Source organism: Cervus elaphus, chromosome 33, assembly GCF_910594005.1.
Source record: "Cervus elaphus chromosome 33, mCerEla1.1, whole genome shotgun sequence".
Classification (NCBI taxonomy): Eukaryota; Metazoa; Chordata; class Mammalia; order Artiodactyla; family Cervidae; genus Cervus; species Cervus elaphus.
Window position 1 is genome coordinate 36,815,678 of NC_057847.1, and position 22,741 is coordinate 36,838,418.

The window sequence follows — 22,741 nt, forward strand, 5'->3', positions numbered from 1 at the left end:
ATCATCACACTTTTCACTCTCTGAAATGATCTTATTATTTGTTTTAAAAATACTTATTTCTCCCCAGTAGACAGTGTTTCTCCCCAGAGAAACAGTTTGTTTCTCTTTATAAAAAGTGACACTTTGTCTAATAAATAAATACTTTTTTCTACTATAAAAATGACCATATCCATTTGCTCAACACTATAATCCCACTTGCTAGACCCACCAGTAACACACTGGGATGTTCATCAGTGAATGAATGATTTACTGAGTACCCACTGTGTGCCAGGCAAGTGGTTAAAGTGCAAACCATAGCATGGTCTCTGTCCCAAAAGCATTACATGCCAAGATACTGAATTAATGTACCATACACTTTCACAGTACCTTCCAAAGCAAATGTTAAAAAAAAAAGAAAAAAACTAACCTTGATGTTTAATTCAAATATGCAGTTATAGTCAGTGCTACCATATTTTTGTAAGCTGTTTCTACTTACTTTGCTACACAGGAACACACACTGAATTGTTTACCGACTGTTTCTGATCATGCACATTTATTTCCGCAGACAACAACATTAATTGGTCTTTTGAAGACAGCTCGACTCCTTCGTCTTGTGAGAGTGGCCCGAAAACTTGATCGATACTCAGAATATGGGGCTGCAGTTCTAATGCTCTTAATGTGCATATTCGCCCTGATTGCTCACTGGCTGGCTTGCATTTGGTATGCCATTGGGAATGTAGAAAGGCCCTACCTGACTGACAAAATCGGCTGGTTGGATTCCTTAGGACAACAAATTGGGAAACGTTACAATGACAGTGACTCCAGTTCTGGACCATCCATTAAAGATAAATACGTCACAGCACTTTATTTTACCTTCAGCAGTTTAACCAGTGTGGGATTTGGGAATGTGTCTCCTAACACCAATTCGGAGAAAATCTTTTCGATTTGTGTTATGTTGATTGGCTGTAAGTAGATTTCTCTTTTGTTATCTATTAGGATAAAATAATAGTACAAAATCAATGTCTCTAAAACATTTAGAAGAAGGCAAAGAAAAAATTATAGAAAATTGTAGAGATAATGGGATTAAATATATGGGTATTTTATTTTATCTAATCTGATTCTCTCTGTGAGGGGAGACACCAAAGATCTTGCATGACCTCAGGAAACTATGAGCATAAAGCTAGAGTGACGTGGTCCTTGGGATTCAGGAATTGAGACTTGAAGTCCACTTTTACTGATGCAAAAATGTGTCTGAAATTTATTACTAATGTTTATGTTCTGTAATATTTCAAGCTGACACCAGATTAGAATAGGAAGGACTTATTTACATTACATAACTAGATATACAGACATTGGTAGATAGATATAGATATCTATCTACTATCTATTAGTAGGGTAAATATCACCCTACTAATTATAATGTAAGCTAATCTTTCATATATACACATATGCACATATATACGTGCATATATATATATGTATTTTTCCTTGTCATTTGACTAAAACTTCCTTTGTCTATGACATTATGCCAAGGACCTAAGTGACTGCCCTTTACCCTACAATGGGTAATGCTATGAGCATCAATTTATAAGTTATATTCTTTGGAATAAGAAAAAAAACTGTGTAAAACTAAAGATGTTTTAATATTAATTTTTAAAATATCACACTTTGGAACCACTAAAAATAACCTTGTTTATACCAGGCAGCAACTGACAAAAGTATGATGGACTTTTAAAGTTTGAAAAAGAGCATCATCCTTAGAGTGCATACAAATTTGAAAATAGATCCAGAGAGTTAATTTTTGAATGTTAATATATTGAGTAAAAAAGTGTGCTAGGTAAGCTTTATTTATGAAACTTGAATAGATTCATATTAGTATATTGTTTATTGATTCAAACAGTTTAGTGTTCACTGTATTTAAAATTTACTTTTCATATGTATGTTTTGTGTTTTCATATTAGTAAGGTTGTATAGGCAAATAGCATTACATTTAAATAGCTCTTAAAATATTCTGAAAATTCAGGCTAAGTCTTGCTACAAACCAAAAGGCAGAATTACACTCAGAAGGAAATGGAAGTGGAGCCCGCTGGAAAAAATAGAAAAATTCATTCCAGAGAGACTGAATCTTAGAGAACAAACACAGCCCCAACAATTCTGTGATGGCAACTGCTAGTAAATACTTCATAGTGTCTATCAATTTTAGTGGCATTGGTAACAAACAAAGAAAAGAGAAAAAGTATGTTTTTAATTATTTATACACAGATATAGAAATATACATATATGCTCTTTTTAAAAGAAAACAGGACTTGAATCTTGAAACAGAATCTGCAAGGAAGAATTTTTTAAGAGCTGTGACATGCTAAGTTGCTTCAGTCCATGTCCAGTTCTTTGCGACACTATGAATGTAGCCCGCCAGGCTCCTCTGTCCATGGGATCCTCCAGGCAAGAGTACTGGAGTGGGCTGCTATTCCCTTCTCCAGATCTTCCCCACCCAGAGATCAAACATCTTATATGTCTAACCTGTATTGGCCTGCGGGTTCCATACCACTAGCGCCACCTGGGAAGCCCTTTTTAAGAGCACTGAAGTTTAACATGTTCACCCCATAGGAATCCTTACCTCTTGTGAGGGTTAAGTGAAATGCATGGTACTATTTATGTTTTAAATGAGAGAACTCAGTTGTTTACTTGCTCTGTGGTGGCGGTGGTTTAGTCGCTTGTGACAGCGTGGACTGTAGCCAGCCAGGCTCATCTGTCCCAATGTCTAATCCTTAAATCAAGGAATTACTGCCAGTTTTTCTTCTTCCTTTCTTTGTGTCTTTTTCCTTCCTTTTTTCTTTCTTTTCTTCCTCCCTCCCTCTCTACTTCCCTTCTTTCCTTCCTGTATTTTTGCCTTTTTGAATGTAACATTATGCTATTTCCATTGATTTGTTTAGGAAGAATATTTGTTTCCTGCAGAGGAATTCTATCTTTTAAGAAAAAACACTCTAGTTAATTGGGTTGACTAAGATATATCCATATCCCACATAATACGTTTTATTTGAATAACAGACTTGCTTCTACAAAACTTAATCAAAATGGGATTATGTAAAGGTTAGAATCACACAGGAAAAAAGTTTTTACATATTCCTAGAGAATTGGATCATGAGCTATTATGCCATAAAAGGTAAAATAAGATTGGAAACAGCAATAATAAGCATGCCTTGAAATTTTCATAGCCGTTTAATTTATTTGTGTATATCTACACATGATATTTTCATTTACACCCAACTGTATTAAGAAATGATTTAATTTTCTGTATTTAGTTCTATTTTTGTACTAAGTACATACCCCTCAAGTGTATGAGTGGTTTGATTTAAACCTAAAAACAAAATATAATATCCAAAAGATAAATGTAAAATGTTGTATATAAACTGCTGCAAGTTAAAGTTGTTATAATCAGTTATGAAGTTGAACTCTTTTTCCCAAAGCTTCTTTAAAACTAATTTTCTTTCTAAACTAAAAATTTTAAGCCAAACAAAGTAATCTGCAATCCCTCTTACAGCAGTATAATTCAAGGAAACTAAAAATTAAACATTAAAGGCTATCATCTAATTAAATTCAAATAACTCAGATACTTATAGATACAGTTTTTAAAACTTCTATTTGCAAAGACAGTCACCAATTTTGCTGCTGAATGTGTACAGAGAACAGTAACCATAGAATTCTTTTTAAAAATATACACAATTCAAGATGAAAAATAAAAGTGTAAGTGGAATTAAGCAAGTGAGAATATAAGTTATGATCACACATTTATATCTATTTGTTCTGATTAATATATAACATAAGTATATCTTTATTCAAATATTATAAATATACACATTTTATTTTTAAACCTATAAACCAGTATATAAAGGCAAATGTATTTCATCTCTGATCTGCTTGACAAACATTAGGAGAATTTCTTGTTTTTATAATGTGTAAAAAAAGTAACTGGGTTTCTGCTTCCAGCCATGATGGGGAAACTGAAACCTTACAATACTCCTATAACTTCTTTTTTAAATAACAGAAAACAAAGTATATAAGCATTTGGATTTCATCAAAATTAGTAACTTCAGCTTTCCAGAGGACACTGTTAAGAGGAACAAACAAATGATAGACTAGAAAAAAATACTCTCAATACTTAGATCTAGAAAAAGACTTTTATTTAGAATATATCAAGCATTCTTACAACTCCATAATAAGAAGACAATTCAATTTAAAAAAATGAGAAAAAGTTTTAAATAGACGTTTCACAAAAGAAGATATGTCAGTGGCCAATAAATACATGGAGAGATATTATTAGTTGTCACAGAAATGCAATTAATGCTCTATGATGGTTAAAATTTCATCAACAGAAGAGATAAATGAACTTGGTAGAACCATGTGATGCAAATCTACTCATGATAAAAAAAAAAAAAAGAACAAATTGCTGACACATACAAAACAGAATTTCAAAACTGATATGACTGAAAAAGAAGTCAGACATAGATGAATATGTCCATTATGATTCTATTTATATGAAACTCTAGGAAATGCAAATTAATCTGTAATGACATAAAGGAGCTCAGTGATTGTCTAGAGTTAGCCTAGAGAACAAGTGGGCAAGCAGCCAAGGGACACAGTGGAATCTTCTGGGATGATGAAAATGGTCTATATCTTGATTGTGTTAATAGGGGTGTGTACATTTGTCAACTAACTGAGCTGTACATTTAAAACAGATTCATTTTGTTGTATCTAAATTATACATCGTCAAAATTTATATTTTTTAATTTGCATACTAGGTAGAAAAGCGTTTTTATTTGTTTTATCAGCATGTTTCAACTATTACCCAATGACCCTAAATTCATTGGGATTCCCTGGTAGGCTCAGATGGTGAAGAGTCTGCCTGCAATTTGGGAGGCTCAGGTTCGATCCCTGGGTTGGCAAGATCCTCTGGAGAAGGAAATGGCAACCCACTCCTGTATTCTTGCTTGGAAAATCCCATGGACGGAGGAGCCTGGCAGGTTACAGTTCATGGGAGCACAAAGAGTCAGACACGACTGAGCAACATCACTTTCACTTTCTAAATTCATTAGTTTGGTGAGCATCTCAGATTTTGAGTGTGTCGTGCTGATGTTTTAAATTATACCTGTTTTATTTGTATAGTACCTCAAGGTGAAGCAAACCATTTTGGTAAAAGAAGAATTTCCTGTTAAGCAAGGCTAAACAAAATACTGAGTTGAGAGAAATGATTGTATGGTCTGCCAGCTTGCTTTTGATTCATATTTTATGCAGGTTGATGGGCATTAGCTAAATAATGTATACAAAATAGAACCATTTTATGCTTTTCTCTTGCTTACCACCTTTAGCTCCATTTGCTTCCTAAAAATAAAGAAAAAATGTATGCCTTTATTATAATTTAAAAAGTCATTAGCATAGAATTTCCTTAGAGAAATATATGCTATTCATGTATTCAATGATGTACTTATGATCTAGATTTTGCTGTCCTATCAATGAGGAGGAATACCTGTTTATGATCAAACTAATATTTATGATCAAACTAATTTTTATGGCAGTATGGAGATAAAAACACAGTATTTATTAAAAAAAAATAAGAATGTTTTCCCTGACTCTTCTTTGCATAATTATGTGGTTTAAGTAAAATAACTAGCGTTAATTATGGGCCCTCTAATTAAATCAGATAAAAATCTGTACCAAACCATTTCCTGAGAACATGATAGATTCTTTGGACACCTATCAGTAAGCATAAATATTTCCAACACTAAAGTTAAGCAGAGTAAAATATATTTTTCAGATAAATCTCTTTGAATCATGGTAATCCATTTCAGGCACATATTGCTAGCTCCCTTCTTAACTGTTCATTTACTCAAATTATGCTCAAGTTTTTTTTTTTTCTTTTTCACACCTGTGGAAGATACAACCTAAACAGGTTTGCTATATTAATAAGAATTACTGTCTTTCTCAAACCCCAATTCAGCCTTCCCGTAGATTTCCCCAACTTTTCTCCTTTTACATAGATGAAGCACCACCGATTTGTCTGGGATATTCTCTTACTTGGCACATCTATGGTAAACAAGGACCATGCTAACCAAGAGACAGAAATAAGATGGAAAAGAAAGCAAATGACCAAGAAGATAAATCATTTTAAAACACAGACTGAATCTGGCCTAAATTTACCTTAAAAATGATTAAGTGGCTTATATAGGCAATGGTTTGTAAAATGTGTTGTGGAAAAAACATATGTTGGGTGAATATTGTTGAACAAATACTTCCAGGAGTTGTTGTTGTTTTTCTTTTCCCCCCACCTGCTTGATACATTACAGTTCCATTACCTCCTCTCTAAGTATCTGACATGTGCCCAAAGCAAGATGTAGGCCATTGTCATCATGTGACTTTCTGTATAGAATATAGAGTTTTTTTAGGATTATTAGAAACTAAACACAAAAATAAAAAGAAGGACAAGATATTTAAAGAGCTTATGTTAAATTATAAATATTTTGCCCAGGAAGCTTTAGAAATGCAATTCCAGGTAATGAATGTTAGTTTTCTTTCTTTCCATAGGTGAAAGAACAAAAAAGTATTCCATTTTTCTCTGCAAAAATAAAATTATATTCCCATAGTCTAAACCAAAGATATATTTCTCATATAGAAAGTATAAAAATGAATTTTAATAGATTAAAAATTACATACAAAGATGCACTCTAAGGAAACTGTGATTTCCTTGAAACAATTTATGGGGACTCCCCTGGTAGTCCAGTGGCTAAAACTCGGGGTTCCCAATGCAGGGGTCCTGGGTTTGATCACAGGTCAGGGAACTAGATCCCACAGGCCACAAAGATCCCACATACCACAACGAAGATCTGGCACAGCCAAATAAATGAGTAAATAATTAAAAAAATATTATTCCTTAGCAAATCCAAAATAGTCTAACTAATCTTAAATTTTATAGCAAATTTTTAATATTACAAGGTTAGGCCTGAGGCTGAGGTAGAGTTGTCACAATTTTAAAACTTTTGCTCCATTTCCAGAATACAGATCTGTAATAACCCCATGATGTACCTTCTTATTACATTACAAATAAAATGTTGATTCTAAACATGTCTTATCTCTAGTCAATAGTCTAGATTGGTTACAGGTTGATATTGTAAACGGTCTGAGTTTTTACTTTAATACAGAATCCATGATGAATTGGGGTATTTTTCCTCTCCAGATTTACCATCAAAATTATAAACTTTACAACAGTATTGACTTAACTACTTTATTCCCCACGGGCCAGTGATAAACCCTCACAAATGGATTGAGATTAAAAAAAAAAAAGTCTGCATTTTGAGATTCTGACAAGATGTAATATCCCCAAGTGCAGTCTTTCCCCCATAACTTTCTTTTTTATCCAATCCAGCACTAATGTATGCAAGCATTTTTGGGAACGTATCTGCAATTATCCAAAGACTATACTCGGGGACTGCCAGGTACCACATGCAGATGCTGCGAGTAAAAGAGTTCATTCGCTTTCACCAAATCCCCAACCCTCTGAGGCAACGGCTTGAAGAATATTTCCAGCACGCATGGACTTACACCAATGGCATTGACATGAACATGGTATGTATTACTGTTTTCCAAAACTGGAGCCCCTCAGGCATTATAGCTACAGCCAAAATGTAAAAAAAAAAAAAAAAAAAAAAAAAAAAACAGTTTCACCAGCTTTGAACCCCTTGCTTTTGTTTTCCTTTCTCGGATGTTTATTTTCTCCCCTGGAGATAGTCTTTCATCCTCAACTCATGGCATTGCATGGTGCTATATCTAGTTATACTGTGTGGCAAAGGCATAACATGATGCAAACTGATATAACTGTGTGTAGTAGAGCGCCCACTTCTGGTCAGAGAGAGAATTGCTCAGTTAGGACTTGGGCTTTCACCACATGGCCTAGCTGCCAGAGCCCGCAAAATAGATGGATCCATGGGCATTAAGATGTTACAATATAAAGAATAATAACTATAATGCCTCCAAACAGAAATATTTTTTTAAATATGACATTTTAAGGATATGTGGGAGAGGTTAAGGAACTTAAGTATACCATAAACATTTTATAATAGGAAGTTTCATGTTTCTGTTAAGGACAATTTTTCTATATTTTAATCAGTTAAATATGTGCCCTTTTACTGTATCTGGTTTAATGCATCTTTCCTTTCAAGGGGGAAATATGGATTCCTTCATAACTCTTAAACAAATTCAACATCAACTTTTCATAACCTTCCCTCCTCTATCAATGCTTATACAACTAATAAAATTAATTGATCTAAAGAGCTCCTTTTATTATTAGGAAAATTACATATATCTTTTTGACCTAGCTATTTGGCTATAGAGATTGATTACTAAAGATAAATTACATGATAAATACAAATTCAATAGCATATCATAGGCCTATTAAAAAAGGATTAGAATTATGATACCCTCCCATCTAGCTATTCCTCCACTGGGCAAGGATCTTGTTTCTAAGAGATCTTTAGAAAATGACGTCTTTCAAAGTTAGTGACAGCAACAGTATGATACAACTTTTGCATACAACTTATTCAATTGAGATTGACATTTTTTTATTTGATCAGCAATAGCCTAACAAAAAAAATAAAGATCCAAAATTAGCAGTTAAGGTACAGAAAGCATTGCAAATACTGCCCAGTTTGAAATATATATTTACATATGATAAGTTTATCATAGCTGTGCATGATTTATTTGATTGAGAAGTAATGGCATGCCATTATATATTTTTAATTTGAGAAACTAATCAATCAGCACATTTCATACAAAACCATAACTGAATCCCATGAGTTATTTCTAATTATCCCGTATTTACTTGTGAAAATTCATTTGCAAAGTTGATCTCACCAGGGTAACACTTTAATCTCTTAAGAAAGTACCTACAAATTGGTCACTTTTGTTTATTTCCATTCATATTATTGTTTAATGAAGATATCAGCATTCAGAAACTACAGGGGATTCTCTAATGCTGGGTTGGCTGAAGCAGTGTCAAGAATCTTTAATCAAAACACATGTCACTCAATTTTGTTGTTCCATTCTGCCAGATTATTTCAATAACAATAGTTAAACATTTATTTATTTTACTTCCCCTCTCCATATTACTCTAGTTTCGTGACCATTTTTTGTGTGATAAAGTCTATTTTGTAAAAACTATTTACCTTTCATTGTTTGACTCTATTACCTATGAATTTGGTTTATATACCACTTGCCTATTTACAATGTACTTATGAAAGATTTATCTCTTTCCTGTCTGCTTCACACCTTAATACATGGAATCACAACACCCACCGGTAAGAACAGGAGGTATTTATATCCAATTTAATTCTCGTGTAAATTGTGGAGAACACCCTTGTGGTCTGTCAGGTTTAGAGCTTGTTAAATGATTTCCAATGTTAGTTCTGATCTTTTTTGCATGGTGTAGCAGAGGAAATACAAAGCAAGAAGCTGGAGGAGATAACCTGGAAGAGGCCAAGTAGAGAATAGAAATTCTTAACTTGAACAACAACTTGACCTCTAATAATATTTATATAGAGTTTTCCCCCCCTCAACCCACCCACAAAAAGTCACTTATCTACCCCTTCCTCCGCTCTAGTAAAGGTTATGGGTATACGGTTTGCATTAGATAATTGTCATAAAGAAAATGTCATTCTCTTTCATCATCCTCTATTTTCATGATGTAGGTGCTTTTCTTTCCTCTCATCTGCATGCCTGTATTACATGATCCAGGAGTTGTGTGAGCTCTAAACCATGTGCCACTGAGTCTTGCATGTGGTTTTGAGAGCTTGACTTTGCACGAACTTCTTGTTTGTACACAGTGTCTACATTTCTCATCTTGTGACTGCAATGTGAGTAAAAGACCTAAGTGCAACATAACTCTGAAAACTCAGCAAATGGAAGATGCTTGCTAATTAAGTGCAATGTGCAAAAGAAAGTTGATTAGAAAAAAGCAACCCTACTTTTAGACTATTGAGAGGTTAAAAAAAAACCTTTTTTTTTTTTTACCTCTAACACCACATTGTTAAATCCCTGTGTCTTATTAGTTTTATTGTTAACTAAATTGTGATTTAATAACAATTTAATGCGACTTAACTTTATGTACGGTAATACATAAAAATACATCAAACTGTTGTATTTTACATCAGCATTCCATATTATTTCATTTAAGTATAACCTTAAATATAATTTATCATGAAACATTTCAGGCCATTTTTGCTGTTTAACCATGTCCAGATGAAGTACAAGATGTTTATTCACACTCTATTAATTGACTGAAAATTCTTTTTCATAACCCCAAACATTTGATTGCTTGATAAATCACAAAACATAACAAAGAATTTACCTAAAACATGGAACCATATTCCTTATTCCCTGTATTTTTGCTTTTAGTGGAACATCTATTGCCAGAATGTTCCAGAACCAAAAGCATCCTGGGAATATTTATGGGCTTCCTCTCAGTTGAGCCAAATGGTTCAGATTGCAAAAGGAAAGCGGTCAGAATAATGAAGCTAGTGAAAGGAAGATGTCCTTTTGCAAATTATGTCAAGTTTAGGATTAGTAAAAATTAGCTCAGAAATGTCCATAGGTTAAGTCTGGAAAATACTTTTCTTTCTGCAGTACTTTTTCAGATTAGGACTGAAGGTTCCTCAATGGATTTCCCCCCAAAAATCAAAGCTGTCTTTTAACCCAATCTGAAACTTTCAGACATTATCTAACATTGATTTTAGTTACAACAGTGCCAAAAACTGAAAATCACCTTCCATGTCATTGTAGAATCAAGCCATGCACATGAAGGAACATGGCTTGAATGAATAAGGACACCAATAACCATGATCTATCCATCATTCTGGTTGGAGAGAAATAAATCATTAATGACAGAAACTACTCCATAATTTAAAATTATATTTGCATGGAAGAAAAGCCTTTTTGAACATTCAATGAAAACTGTTACTCCTTACCTAAAAACGGCCCTCTAATAATGCCTGAATAATAGAGAAAATATATATAGAATAAAAATTAAAAAGACCCAAGTACTAGCTATCAATATGCCACTAATCTTGGACAAGTCACTTAACCTCTCTGTAATTTCATTGAACATGTCATTTTCAAATAGTTCTAAAGCACCAAAACTGCCCTTGCTAAATCTGTGACGCAATTATTATGGGAGTTTTTCTGCTTGAGGATGTAGAGTCTAACCTATCTGCTGCACACTCTCTTGCTCCGAGTCTCCTTTGTGGAACATTTGTTTCTGTGTTGAGTATTATTCAAAAAACCACTGAAGTAAGTGAATGGTAATGTGGGTGGCAGAGAAACCAAGGAGACCATTTCAGGTAAAGACAAGGACAGGAATAGAGGCCCTGTTTTGAGACATCCAAGGCAGAATTAAGGCAGATAATCTAAAAACAATTTCATTTAATTTACTTTAAGAAGGGAGGGAAAAAAAAAGGGAGAACAGTTGAGTATTTTAGTCTGGGGTGTTGGTGGAGAAAAATTAGAGAAACAGATATAGAAAGGAGTTGGAATAAGAACCTAAAAAAGAAGAAGAAATTCTTTAGCAGCCAGAGAGACAAAGTTTCCTGAAAGAGAGGTAGGAGAAGAAAGAAAAATGATGGTTTTGAGGAATAAAGAAGGCGACTCAATGGCACTCATACGTACCACATGGTCCAGCCCCTTTGGTCAAGCAGAGACTAATTCCTCAGAAAGAAGAAGGTATAGGGTCAGAGAAGAGTTGAACAAGGGAGAATATTTAGAGATTTCAATCAAGAATCAACCTGGTAGGCTAAAATTGCTTAGAATCACAGTGGCACTCTTGCCAGGCAGATTCTTTACCACTAAGCTACCTGGGAAGCCCCACAGTGGGACCCTTGAGTGACAAAACATACACTTATAATGGACCGAATGAGCAAAGCCAATGAAAAGAGAAAAGAAAATAATGAAGAATGACATACTGTTTAATAGAAATTCCTACTTCTTGGGGCTGATGTGCTTTCTAAGGACATTTTAATAAAAGTCTGATTTCATTTCTTTCCATGACTCTTTTCCTTCTCCTCTGTTTTCTGATAACTCTGACTACAGACTACTACTACTAACTGCTTGCTGCTACTACTAACTACCATCTATTTAACTAGCAACTACTAACACTAACCTGCATCTACAATCTAACTGCATTCCATCAAAACTATTGTTGCACGCATTCCCTATATTTATTTAAATAACTTCATCTGTGCCAGACTGTCACTTTCAAATATACTCCACTAATGTCCTATTTTAATGCACCATAGTGAAATGTAATTTTGAGCTCTTTCAATGTCTAATTCAGCAACTCAGATAAAATAATCCTTGTGACGTTAAGCCACATAGGATATAAAGCAAAATTTATAGAATAGCATATCTTGTCTCTACCATAATATTTTTATTACCCTTTACTTTTTTCTAATGATACTTTATATACCGAGCTTGATATAGTCAGTGAAAAACCTTGGACTAGTTCATTATAAGGCTATAGTAAAATGACTACAAATATGATGCCTTTCAAGTCTGACTAACCACCCAATGGGCAGAGACCCTGTTACCAAGAAGTCTTCAGGAAATAAAAACACTCATGTTTAAAGATATAAGCAGCATAATACAATTCTTGCATAGGTGAGCCTACAATTTAGATTGATATTTTTATTTGACCAGTAATAGTTTAACAAAAAAAAGCATCAGTTCAAAATTAGCAATCAAGGTACAGGGAGCATTACAAATGTCTCCTAATATGAAAGACATATGCTCTTCTCTACATTTAGATAGAAAAGTATAAATCCACACATTTAAAAAGGGAGCATGGGGATTGGCAAAAAAAAACAAAAACAAAAAACTGCATCTAAATGATAATGACCCTGATAATTGGTGACATCTTTTAGTTTTCTTTAAAGAAATAGTTGCTGCTTAAGAGTGGAATTAAAGTAATGGCTGTGTACAATGAACCTTAAAAGATATTTTCATCATCATGCTGATTAGTTGATAGGAATTGCCTGAATCAGCAGAAACTGGATATGTGAAATTTTCCACTTGCAAGAAATCTGCTATTAACACACATACTTGACAATTGTATTTAGCACCTGAACTTCAGGTGTTTAAGAGAGGGCAAGTCACCTCCTTCCTATTTTTCCTCCAGGCTATTTATCCTAAAGTCTCAAAAATGCCACATAGCACAATAATTATACCATCTGGAGCCCCCTGACATGAACAATATCAAGCTTAAAACAAGCATCTGGTATTTTCAGATTACAAATGGTATGTGTTAGATCATGGTTCACAAATGGTGACGGTCACATCAGCCTGGTCTCCAACCATTATTAAGAAAGACTTGTTTACATCAAGCACCAAGCTGCTTTAAGCAAATCAAGTTCAACAGTGGGATCTGATCCTGAGCCACTCCTGAGTCAAGAGAAATAATAACAGCATGGTCTGGGGCATTACACATGAAAAATAGTCATTACAGAAATACCACACTGAGGCAATGAACACACTTCTATGCTTCAGTTTCTCCCTTTGTTAATGTTCTTCCTATGGCAGTAGGAAGGTGGAAATGATGTTTCAAGTTGTTTTTCAACTTCCAAAATTTGTGCTACTATTCAAACAGGATTCAAGTGCAGTCTCTTATGCTGAAGAGTGATCCATGTTTCTATATGCTTTCTTTGGAACACAGGAATAATTCAAGCTCAATTCAGTTTAGGATCAATTAATAATCAGTACAGGTGAGCCAATAATAGAAAATAAAGACATCAACATTCACGTTTAAAATATTCTTTGGAAACATGAATTTAGGTGCATTAAATTCAAATATTAGAGGAACTTGGCACTTATCAAACTTAATGGAATCAAACCATCCACAATTTATCCCAAAATAAAAGTCCAGCTTTTAGTTAAAGAATTTCCCGAGACATTACCAATAGCTTGAGAATTTATATTGAAAATGGATATGTAAATTTCCACCCACTAGACCAGATATTTTAAAGTCATTTTTTAAAGGCAAAAATAAGCACAAGTAGTTCATCTTAGCCAATTGACCATATAGCCTTAAGGCAGCATACTCAGGAGAATTGCATTTAATTATTTTTCATGGTTTAGACATGTTACTATCCATAGAGATGAGTGTGAATGGAAAAAAAACCACATATAATCATGCCTCTTTCATGCCAGATATTCCAAAAGAATCTTTTAGTTTACATCTTGGGCTGCTGTTAGTCAGGTGTGCTATCCCAAGAACTCTACACTCAGTTTAGCGACCATCTGGTAAGAATCTTCCTCACTTTGGGTCCAGTACCTTGTACAGTGCGTTTTAACACTTCTGGAGCCATGCTAAATCATTTTCCTCACTCTCCTGGCCATCTTCTTAACTCAGAATGCTCTACAATTCACACAGAACTGAAACATGTCAGTAGTTAGAAACACCCACTGTAGTGGGAAGGAAAACCAAAGACTCACTCACACAAGTATAATTATTGTACTTGAATCATAGATGTTCACATCTAGCCAGTACCTAGTTTTATCTGTGAGTCAGCGTGTGGACACTAGGAAAACAGGGCCTTAGTCATGTTTTCTAAGATGGGAACATTGGCCCAGATTCTAACTCTAATTTTACCTGCCTTATGTATGAGCTGTGATAGAGTAGGCAACACTAGAACTGAGTTCAGAGTGCTTTATTATAATAAAGCAAGAATGGTTAATTGAGATGTCACTCCTATGAATTACTTATTCATAACATTTTTGTATAGATTTTGGTTACCCTTTTCTTGTCATTTTTAAAGAATTCTTTGTAATTTATAGACATTGATGCTCTATCTCTCATCTAGATTGCAATTTATTCCTAGTCTCTTTCCAGTATCCTGAATCTGTTTAGGATATTGTCTGGATTTTAATTTTTTTGTTTTTTAGTATCATCCAATTAGTCAACTTTTCCTGTATACTTCAGAGATCCCGTCCTGTTTCACAAAGGTCCCACTAAACCTGTGGATTACACAAGTAGTTTTCTAGGCTTTGAGTTTTGTTATATGTTTAAGGAAGAAAATTCTGAATCTGTTTGAAATGTAGTTTTATAATTTTCTTCACATAGTTGGAAGATAGGACTTTTTCTTTTGGTTTTAAATACCACCTGATTTACACATTAAATCATTAGGTATAATTGGAATATATATTCCCTGATGGCTCTGATGGTAAAGAATCCTCCTGCAATGCAGGCAGCCCAGGTTCAATCCCTGGGTGGGGAAGATTCCCTAGAGAAAGAAATAACTACCCACTCCAGCTTTCTTGCGTAGAGAATCCCATGGACAGAGGAGCCTGGCAGGCTATAGTTTATGGGGTCTCAAAGAGTCAGATGCAGCTCAGCACAAGTATCTTTACTCCCAAATTGGCTGTTTGTCCCTTCCTATGGCAATATAAATTCTGATTTATGCTTAATAGCTTTATATCATACTTTGGTATCTGACAAGGCAAGTCAACTCTTACTAATCTTGCTTTTCTTATTTTGGGGGGCATATGAGAATATTTTATTATTCCATATAAAATACATGACTATCTCAATTCAATTATGACAAATTCCATTTGAGCTTTTGAGATAACCCAGAGACCAGATTGTTATTTCTGGCACACAAAAATCAGAACTTGTAACCAATATCAAAGTTTATTCAAGAATATATGCAATCATAAGGCAAATCAAGGCATGGAGATCCTTCTTCTAGTATGTGTTCTAAGTTTTAACATTGTTGTTGCTCAGTCACTAAGTCATGTTTGATTCTTCGCAACCCCATGGACTATAGTGCGCTAGGTTCCTCTGACTTCCACTATCTCTCAGAGTTTGCTCAAATTCATGTCCATTGAGTCAGTGATGATATTTAACCATCTCATCTTCTGCTATCTCCTTCTCATTTTGCCCTCTACCTTTCCCAGCATCTGGGTCTTTCCCAAAGGGTCAGCTCATAGCATCAGGTGGCCAAACTATTGGAGCTTCAGCTTCAGCAACAATCCTTCCAATGAATATTCAGGATTGATTTCCTTTCGGATTGATTGGTTTGATCTCCTTGCTATCCAAGGGACACTCAAGAGTCTTCTCCAGCACCACAATTTGAAAGCATCAATTCTTTGATGCTCAGCCTCGCTCATCCAACTCTCACATCCATACACGACTACTAGAAAAATCAATTTAACTCTACTGATCTTTGTCAGCAAAGTGATGTCTCTGCTTTTTAATCTAGGTTTGTCATAGCTTTTCTTCCATGAAGCCCACATCCTAAGTTCATGGCTGAAGTCACAGCCCTCAGTGATTTTGGAATCCAAGAAAATAAAATCTGTCATTGTTTCCACTTTTTCCCCTTCTATTTGCCACGAAGGGATGGGACCAGATGCCATGATCTTAGTTTTTTGAATGTTGAGTTTCAAGCCGCTTTTTCACTCTTTTCTTTCATCCTCATCAAGAAGCTCTTTAGTTCCTTTCCACTTTCTGCAATTAGAGTGGTTTCATCTGCATACCTGAGGTTGTTGGTATTTCTCCCGGCCATCTTGATTCCAGCTTGTGATTCATCCAGCCAAGTATTTCGCTTGATGTACCCTACATAAAAGTTAAGTCAGATTTAACATAGGAGGACCTTAGACCATGTGTGTGATGACATAACACTTAAGCAGAATGAAGCTCTTCTGGTCATCAGACATACACATTTTAGAGTCTGGAAGTTACACAGCTTACAAGACATTTTCCAGAAAGTAATATCCTATAAATCAATGAAATATTTATTTACTGTAAGCAATTGAAACTAGACACACCCTGCCACAGATGAATGCCACTCCATAGATGAGACTGCCCTCCAATTTTAGTGTGCTTGTGAAGAGCAGGTCATTAATCTTTGTCATTATCAAGTCACTTTTCTTTCCAGGTATAACTCAAAGAGAGAGAATGAATCAAATACCTGTTGCTAACCCTTTCCTTTCTATGAATTTTATATTAATTTTTACATGATTTTGAAATTTCAATATAAAGTTCCTCACTGCGCATTAAAATCATCTGAATATATAAATGTTAGTGCTTCAGACCTACCCTGCAACAGTTAAACCAGAATTGCTTATAGCTATGTCAGAGCATCAGTATTTTTATGTCTATTCTAACATGTGTCCAGGATTGAGAGCCACTGATTTAGAGCCTAAAATGTCTCCTTCAGTAAGATTTTTCTAATGCTCTTAGAAATTCTTACCTTTGTTATTAAATTCATCCTTAAATTTACATAGCTTAGTCAAGCAAATGAAATATATTATACATTTCCATTTTTACCTGCTATTTATCTTCCTTATAGCCACATTAACATATTATCTGCCTAATGCTTTTTCATTTGTTCTTTTTGCCATACCACACGATTTGTGGGATCTTAGTTCCCTGACCAGAGATTGAACCCCACCCCCAGGGAAGTGAAGGTGCAGAGTCCTAACCATTGGACTGTCAGGGAATTCCCTATCTGCCTCACTTGTATTGGACTTTTTCTTTAGTTTGTTTTAGTCTGATTTGGGTTGGCTTTGTTTGGGCAGGAGGAGAGATCCCTAAGGATTTACTCTTGGATGTTCTCAGTATCATATCAGCAACAAAAAGAGATACATCCATCCTCTTTTTAAAAAATACTATTTATTTTCCATATGAATTCACTAGATTCTCCAAAACAGTTTTAAATAGTAGTAGCTGACTTTTTGAAAATAACTTTACCATTAAAACTAATACTTTAAAAAAAATCCTTGCATTTCTGAAATAAATCCTACTTGGTCACAGATATTTTTGATATTTTGTTGATTGTATTAGCCAGTAAGTTATTCAGAACTGTGCATCTATTTTATAGTGGTATTTTTCTATAGTTTCAAGCTTTTTAAATGTTAGAAAGAAATCATCTGTTAAACTATGTGGTCGTGGTGGTTTTAATAATAGTTCTTTAACCACCATTCAGTCTCCACTATGGTAATTATTTATTCTGTTTCTTTCTTGGTCAATATTGATAATTCCTATTTTGGGAAAAATTCATCCAATATATCTAGGCTTTCAAAGTTGTTACAAAATTGCTTTACAGATTCTGTTTTAACTCATTTATTCAGTCTTTTCCATATCAGTAGCTACATCTGCCTTATCATTGCTAAATTTGCATATTTTTGTTCTTTTTTCCTTCCTTTAGCAGCCCTTTGAAAGATTCATTTATTTCACTGTGTTTTTTTTCAGGGAACTAGCCTTTGGATTAATTTATTATTGCTACTATTCTTTTCATTTTCAGCATTTGCCTTCATTACCCTCTTTTTTATTCCTTTGTTTTGTTCTATTATTTTTACCATTTAAGTTTTTTTTGAGTCTTTCTTTCTGAAATAACTAAGACATTAAGACGTATTTTTCTTTCAATGTAAATTTTTCTGTGTTTCCATGGATTTTGATATGAATTTTTCTACTGCATTCTGTATTATGTATTTTTTGATCCAAAGGTTATCATAGAGTGTGGTTCTTAATTTTCATGTACTTCTGATTTTTAGTCACTTTTTAATTATTTTTTCTAGAGTTAATGGACTATATAACATTTCCAGTTTTATAAATGTTTAAGTACCCACACCTAATACAAAACCAATCTATGACTGCATTTATTTACAATGACTCACTTTTATAAAGTTTTTCCAAAACATGTCATTTTATTTTCATGGGGGTGGGGGAACCCTGCTTTCTTTCTTTAGTCATACTTACTTCATTCTTTTATGTGCAATACGACTGAATTATGTGATTTCATGAACAAGTACAGCTGATATACATATGCTTTGGAACTTACACAGCTGGTTTGAAACTCAATTTGTATAACAATATGGAACATTTGGAGCGTTGGATAACAAGACTAAACACATTTTACAAAAGGGGAATCTAATAGATGGAGGAAGAGAGCCTCTGCTATTTTGAGAGCTTCTGCTATTTTGAAAAAAGTTATGAAATTGTCAGTAGAGCCATCACTTTCCCTAGAAAACAATTGTTGTATAGTTTTAATCTTTCTGGGAAATGAATACCCTAACCAGTACAAAAAGAAAATAGCATTTATGCCACATTTCTATTCTTTGTTGCTTATTGATAAAACTGATGAATGAATGGAAAACATTTTGTACTTCACCATACTAGTAGCAACTTTAGAAATCCACTCTGATGAACAGCTATGGCAAGTCACAAAGGTTGAAAGAATCCTGGACTAAGTTTAGAGTCTTAATTCTTCCACAAATAAAATCCCTTAATGCACTTTTTTATTGTTGTTTACGCACTTAGTCATGTTCGACTCTTTGTGACCCCATGGACTGTAGCCCGCCAGGCTTCTCTGTCACTGGGATTTCCTAGACAAGAATACTGGGATGGGTTACCATTTCCTTCTCCAGGGGATCTTCCCAACCCAGAGACTGAACCTGCATCTCCTGCATTGGCAGATGGATTCTTTACCACCAAACCACCAGGGGAACCCTTAATGCACTTATTCTTTAGTTTTCATGTGAAAAAAAATGGGGAAATCACCCTTCTATATTCCTTATATAAAGTTGATAAATCAAAGCATGATTGTAACATATTACACATGAGGAAATTTTCTGAAACATAAACATATTCAAGTTCAAAATAGTATATCAAATGTGAAGTGGTACTTAAATCACTTTTTCATTACATGGCAGACTGCACCTCCCTTTTCCTTACTTTGTAGGCAAGCTACAATCAGTCCTTTTGTAAAAAAAAGTATTTGTGAAGTATTCTTTCATCCCTTCCTTCACTCCCTCTCTCAAACAATTGGGAGGTTGAGGGGAAGGTCCTAAAATTGCTTTTCAAGATGCAGATCCCTTCTGTTGCCTTTAGAAACTTTAGTGAGTTCCAGGGTTTCCCCTGAGACCTTACTTCAAAAATCCTAATGTACCCTCTTAAGTCAGGCCTTTGCTGATTTAGCAGAAGGGCTCCAGAATTGGAGTAGCAAGAATATGTATGTTAAAGTAGTAAATCCCCTCTGCTTACACATCATCATTCACACTGCAGCTCATCCTAGGCCCTGACTTAACTGGGATCAGGTTAAAGTTTGAGTTTCCTTCGGAAAGCAAAGGAACATCTCATAATTAAGCTGTTAACTGGGGATGGGAACTGCAAGACAAGGAAGGGAGAAGGGAAAGATGCAGGAGGGAGGACGCTTTTCATTTTTCAGGGAAACTTTACTTGTAGCACAGCGGGTTCAGGATTTATGACACTGTTTTCCATGTCTATGTGCAGCAGCATTTTGTTCTGCTCATATGTTTTTTGCGTAAATGATATAACTGTATGATATATGTTGAAAAGTTGCATGCAGAAAATTAGTTAATTTTCTTAAGACTTATAAAAGCCCTTAGTCATGGATTCTACAATACCCTGCTTTGCCAGCAATCTGGCCAGATGTGATAGTGCTATGCATTAAAACAATTCCTTCTTCTCATTAGCCACATGAGAGTAAAATAAGAAAGTAGATGAAAAAGCAGTTTGAGATTTCAGACTGAGGTTATATATATTTGTATGTTTAAAACTACTAAAAGAATGTACCTGACTTAATTAGTGGATAAACATGTAATCACCAAGGAAAGATGAAAGATGTGTTCTCCCTATCCCTTAATGATAAACCATAATCGTAGAAATAATATAATCTGGGATGACCTCAAAATTGTGAAATCCATTAAGGAACAACATTATCTTCTAGAAACAGTGAAAAGTGAGGTTTAGTATCTTTTAAAGATGTTATCAAATCTAGAATGTCCGCATAGTATGTAATAATTATATTAGAAATTTTAAAATGCTATAGAATATGAAGGCTGTGATTTAGGGCAGAGATTTAAGATTTGATATATTTCTTGCATAATCTATTTGATAATCATACTTGAGTTTTAATGTTTCGTTAGTGAGTGTTAATTTGTGTTTTGATTAATACTAGTTTGTCAAGATTTAAGTATATTCAAGGACCCAAGGAAATTTCCTACTGTTAGTTATCACAGTTACCAAAATTGTTTCTATGATTAATTCGCTGTTCAGAGGAACCATTTGCCACATTCAGACTGTCTTTCTCCATGTGCCCTCTTCAGGCTGCTTTTAGGAATGGCCCCTCTCTGCAGCCCTGCTAGGTGAAACAAACCAAAAGCCATTTATTACAGCATAGGTCAGTGTTCCAATGCTATCTAAATAGGGGGCCTCTATTAGATAATATTTTTTTTTCAAAATAAAATACTAGAGTTCAAAACACTATGGAAGGAGGGTTTTGGTTTTGGTTATTTTTTTGGCAAAAACTCAATTGTTGACATTCTTCCAACAGAACCTAGACAGTGTACACACCACAGAAAGAGAGTGTTTTGCAATGCAGGCTAAGAAACAGCAAACACTGAATCTTGTATCTTAAATCTGAGGAAGGAATAATAGAGTTTGATAGATGGTTAATATGGAGTAGTTATTTCCATTTTTGCTGTCTCCATTTGTCATTTCTTCAGTCTGACTTTGATTTAATACTTCTATCTTGTTTTGTGGTTGTTGGGTGGTTCTTGTTTGAATGTCCCTAAAATTTGATTTCTCTAGTACTAAGTTATGGGATTGATTTAACAGTCACAGAAAGCACTTCTTACTCACTTAAAAGAACAAATGTCTCATTTGTCTGATATAATTTGAGAGTTTCATAGAGTTTTATCTACCTACACTCAAGTAAAAGGAAGTTAATTTTGCATTTATAAAATATTCAAGTGACTTTATATCATAATTAAGATATGGAATTTTTATCAGCCTTGAAAAGAATGCTCTGGAACTTTCAGGAACTTTTTACTCACCTTAAATTAGCTATTACCTTGATAGTTCCTTTGAACAGCCATTAGTATTGTAAACTTGCATTATAAAAGTCTAATTTGGCATGAAAATGTGGGAAATTCTGAGTAACCTTATATCTGTTTTTTTCTAATCAGGGCATTTAGAGGCTTGAGGACCAGGGATATTTTCAGAAAGTTTTATTCATTGTTATGCTCTCCTAACAATAGATACTTGTTATGAGCAGTAGATACTTAATAAATATTTGTTAAAAGAATGAAGAATGTTTTTCCAAGCTGCAGGCCATGAAACTGAGCAATAGCCTTAGTCTGACATCAGGCTAACTCAGTAAAACAATGGCTCCATCTGCACAGCTAAAGATGCTATGTACCCTCATAACAGCTTTAGAGGCTGAGGAACAAGAAGCTTGTGTAGAGCGTAGCAGCCTGACTGCAATAATCATTAAACCAACCTGTGTCCCGGTTTGTACTTATGTATTTGAAACAGATTCTCTTTTAGCCAGGCTAAAGGCTCAATAAAATGCTAAAGCTTTTATCTGCTAAGGCTCAATAAAATGCCACTATTCGAATGCTAAATGAGGAAGCTCCACCTGACCAGAAAAGGAACTCAGTTGTAAGCAAGAAAGGCAACGTGGCTGGGACCAATGGAAGGGGTGCCTTGGATGAATATCCACTTAAACCCAACCCTTTCTTCCCGCCCTTTCAATGTGCCTCTAGCTCTGTTTCAATACAGCTCCCTCTCTTCTAACTCCCTTATAAAATCCCTTTACGTAGGCATAACCCAGATTCCAATGCTGCTAACTTACTTAGGACTTCCAAATCTCTGGGCTAGGAAGAGATTCAATGAATAAATCTTAGCATCTACTGAGTTCTATGTAATTGA

The 22,741-nt window shown here is 34.5% G+C and overlaps 1 protein-coding gene across 4 annotated transcripts in view; it reads left to right on the forward strand.

Annotated features, from left to right (window-relative positions):
• KCNH7 (potassium voltage-gated channel subfamily H member 7) overlaps window positions 1-22,741 on the forward strand; it is a 498,938-nt gene that overhangs the window by 441,037 nt on the left and 35,160 nt on the right. For 3 of the 4 annotated variants that reach the window (XM_043894913.1, XM_043894912.1, XM_043894914.1), the window contains 2 exons: window positions 545-944; window positions 7,397-7,596. In XM_043894913.1, the coding sequence (XP_043750848.1) occupies window positions 545-944; window positions 7,397-7,596 (600 nt within the window). Of the gene's footprint in view, window positions 1-544; window positions 945-7,396; window positions 7,660-22,741 lie in introns of those variants that run through there. The other variant, XM_043894915.1, reaches the window with a different exon arrangement.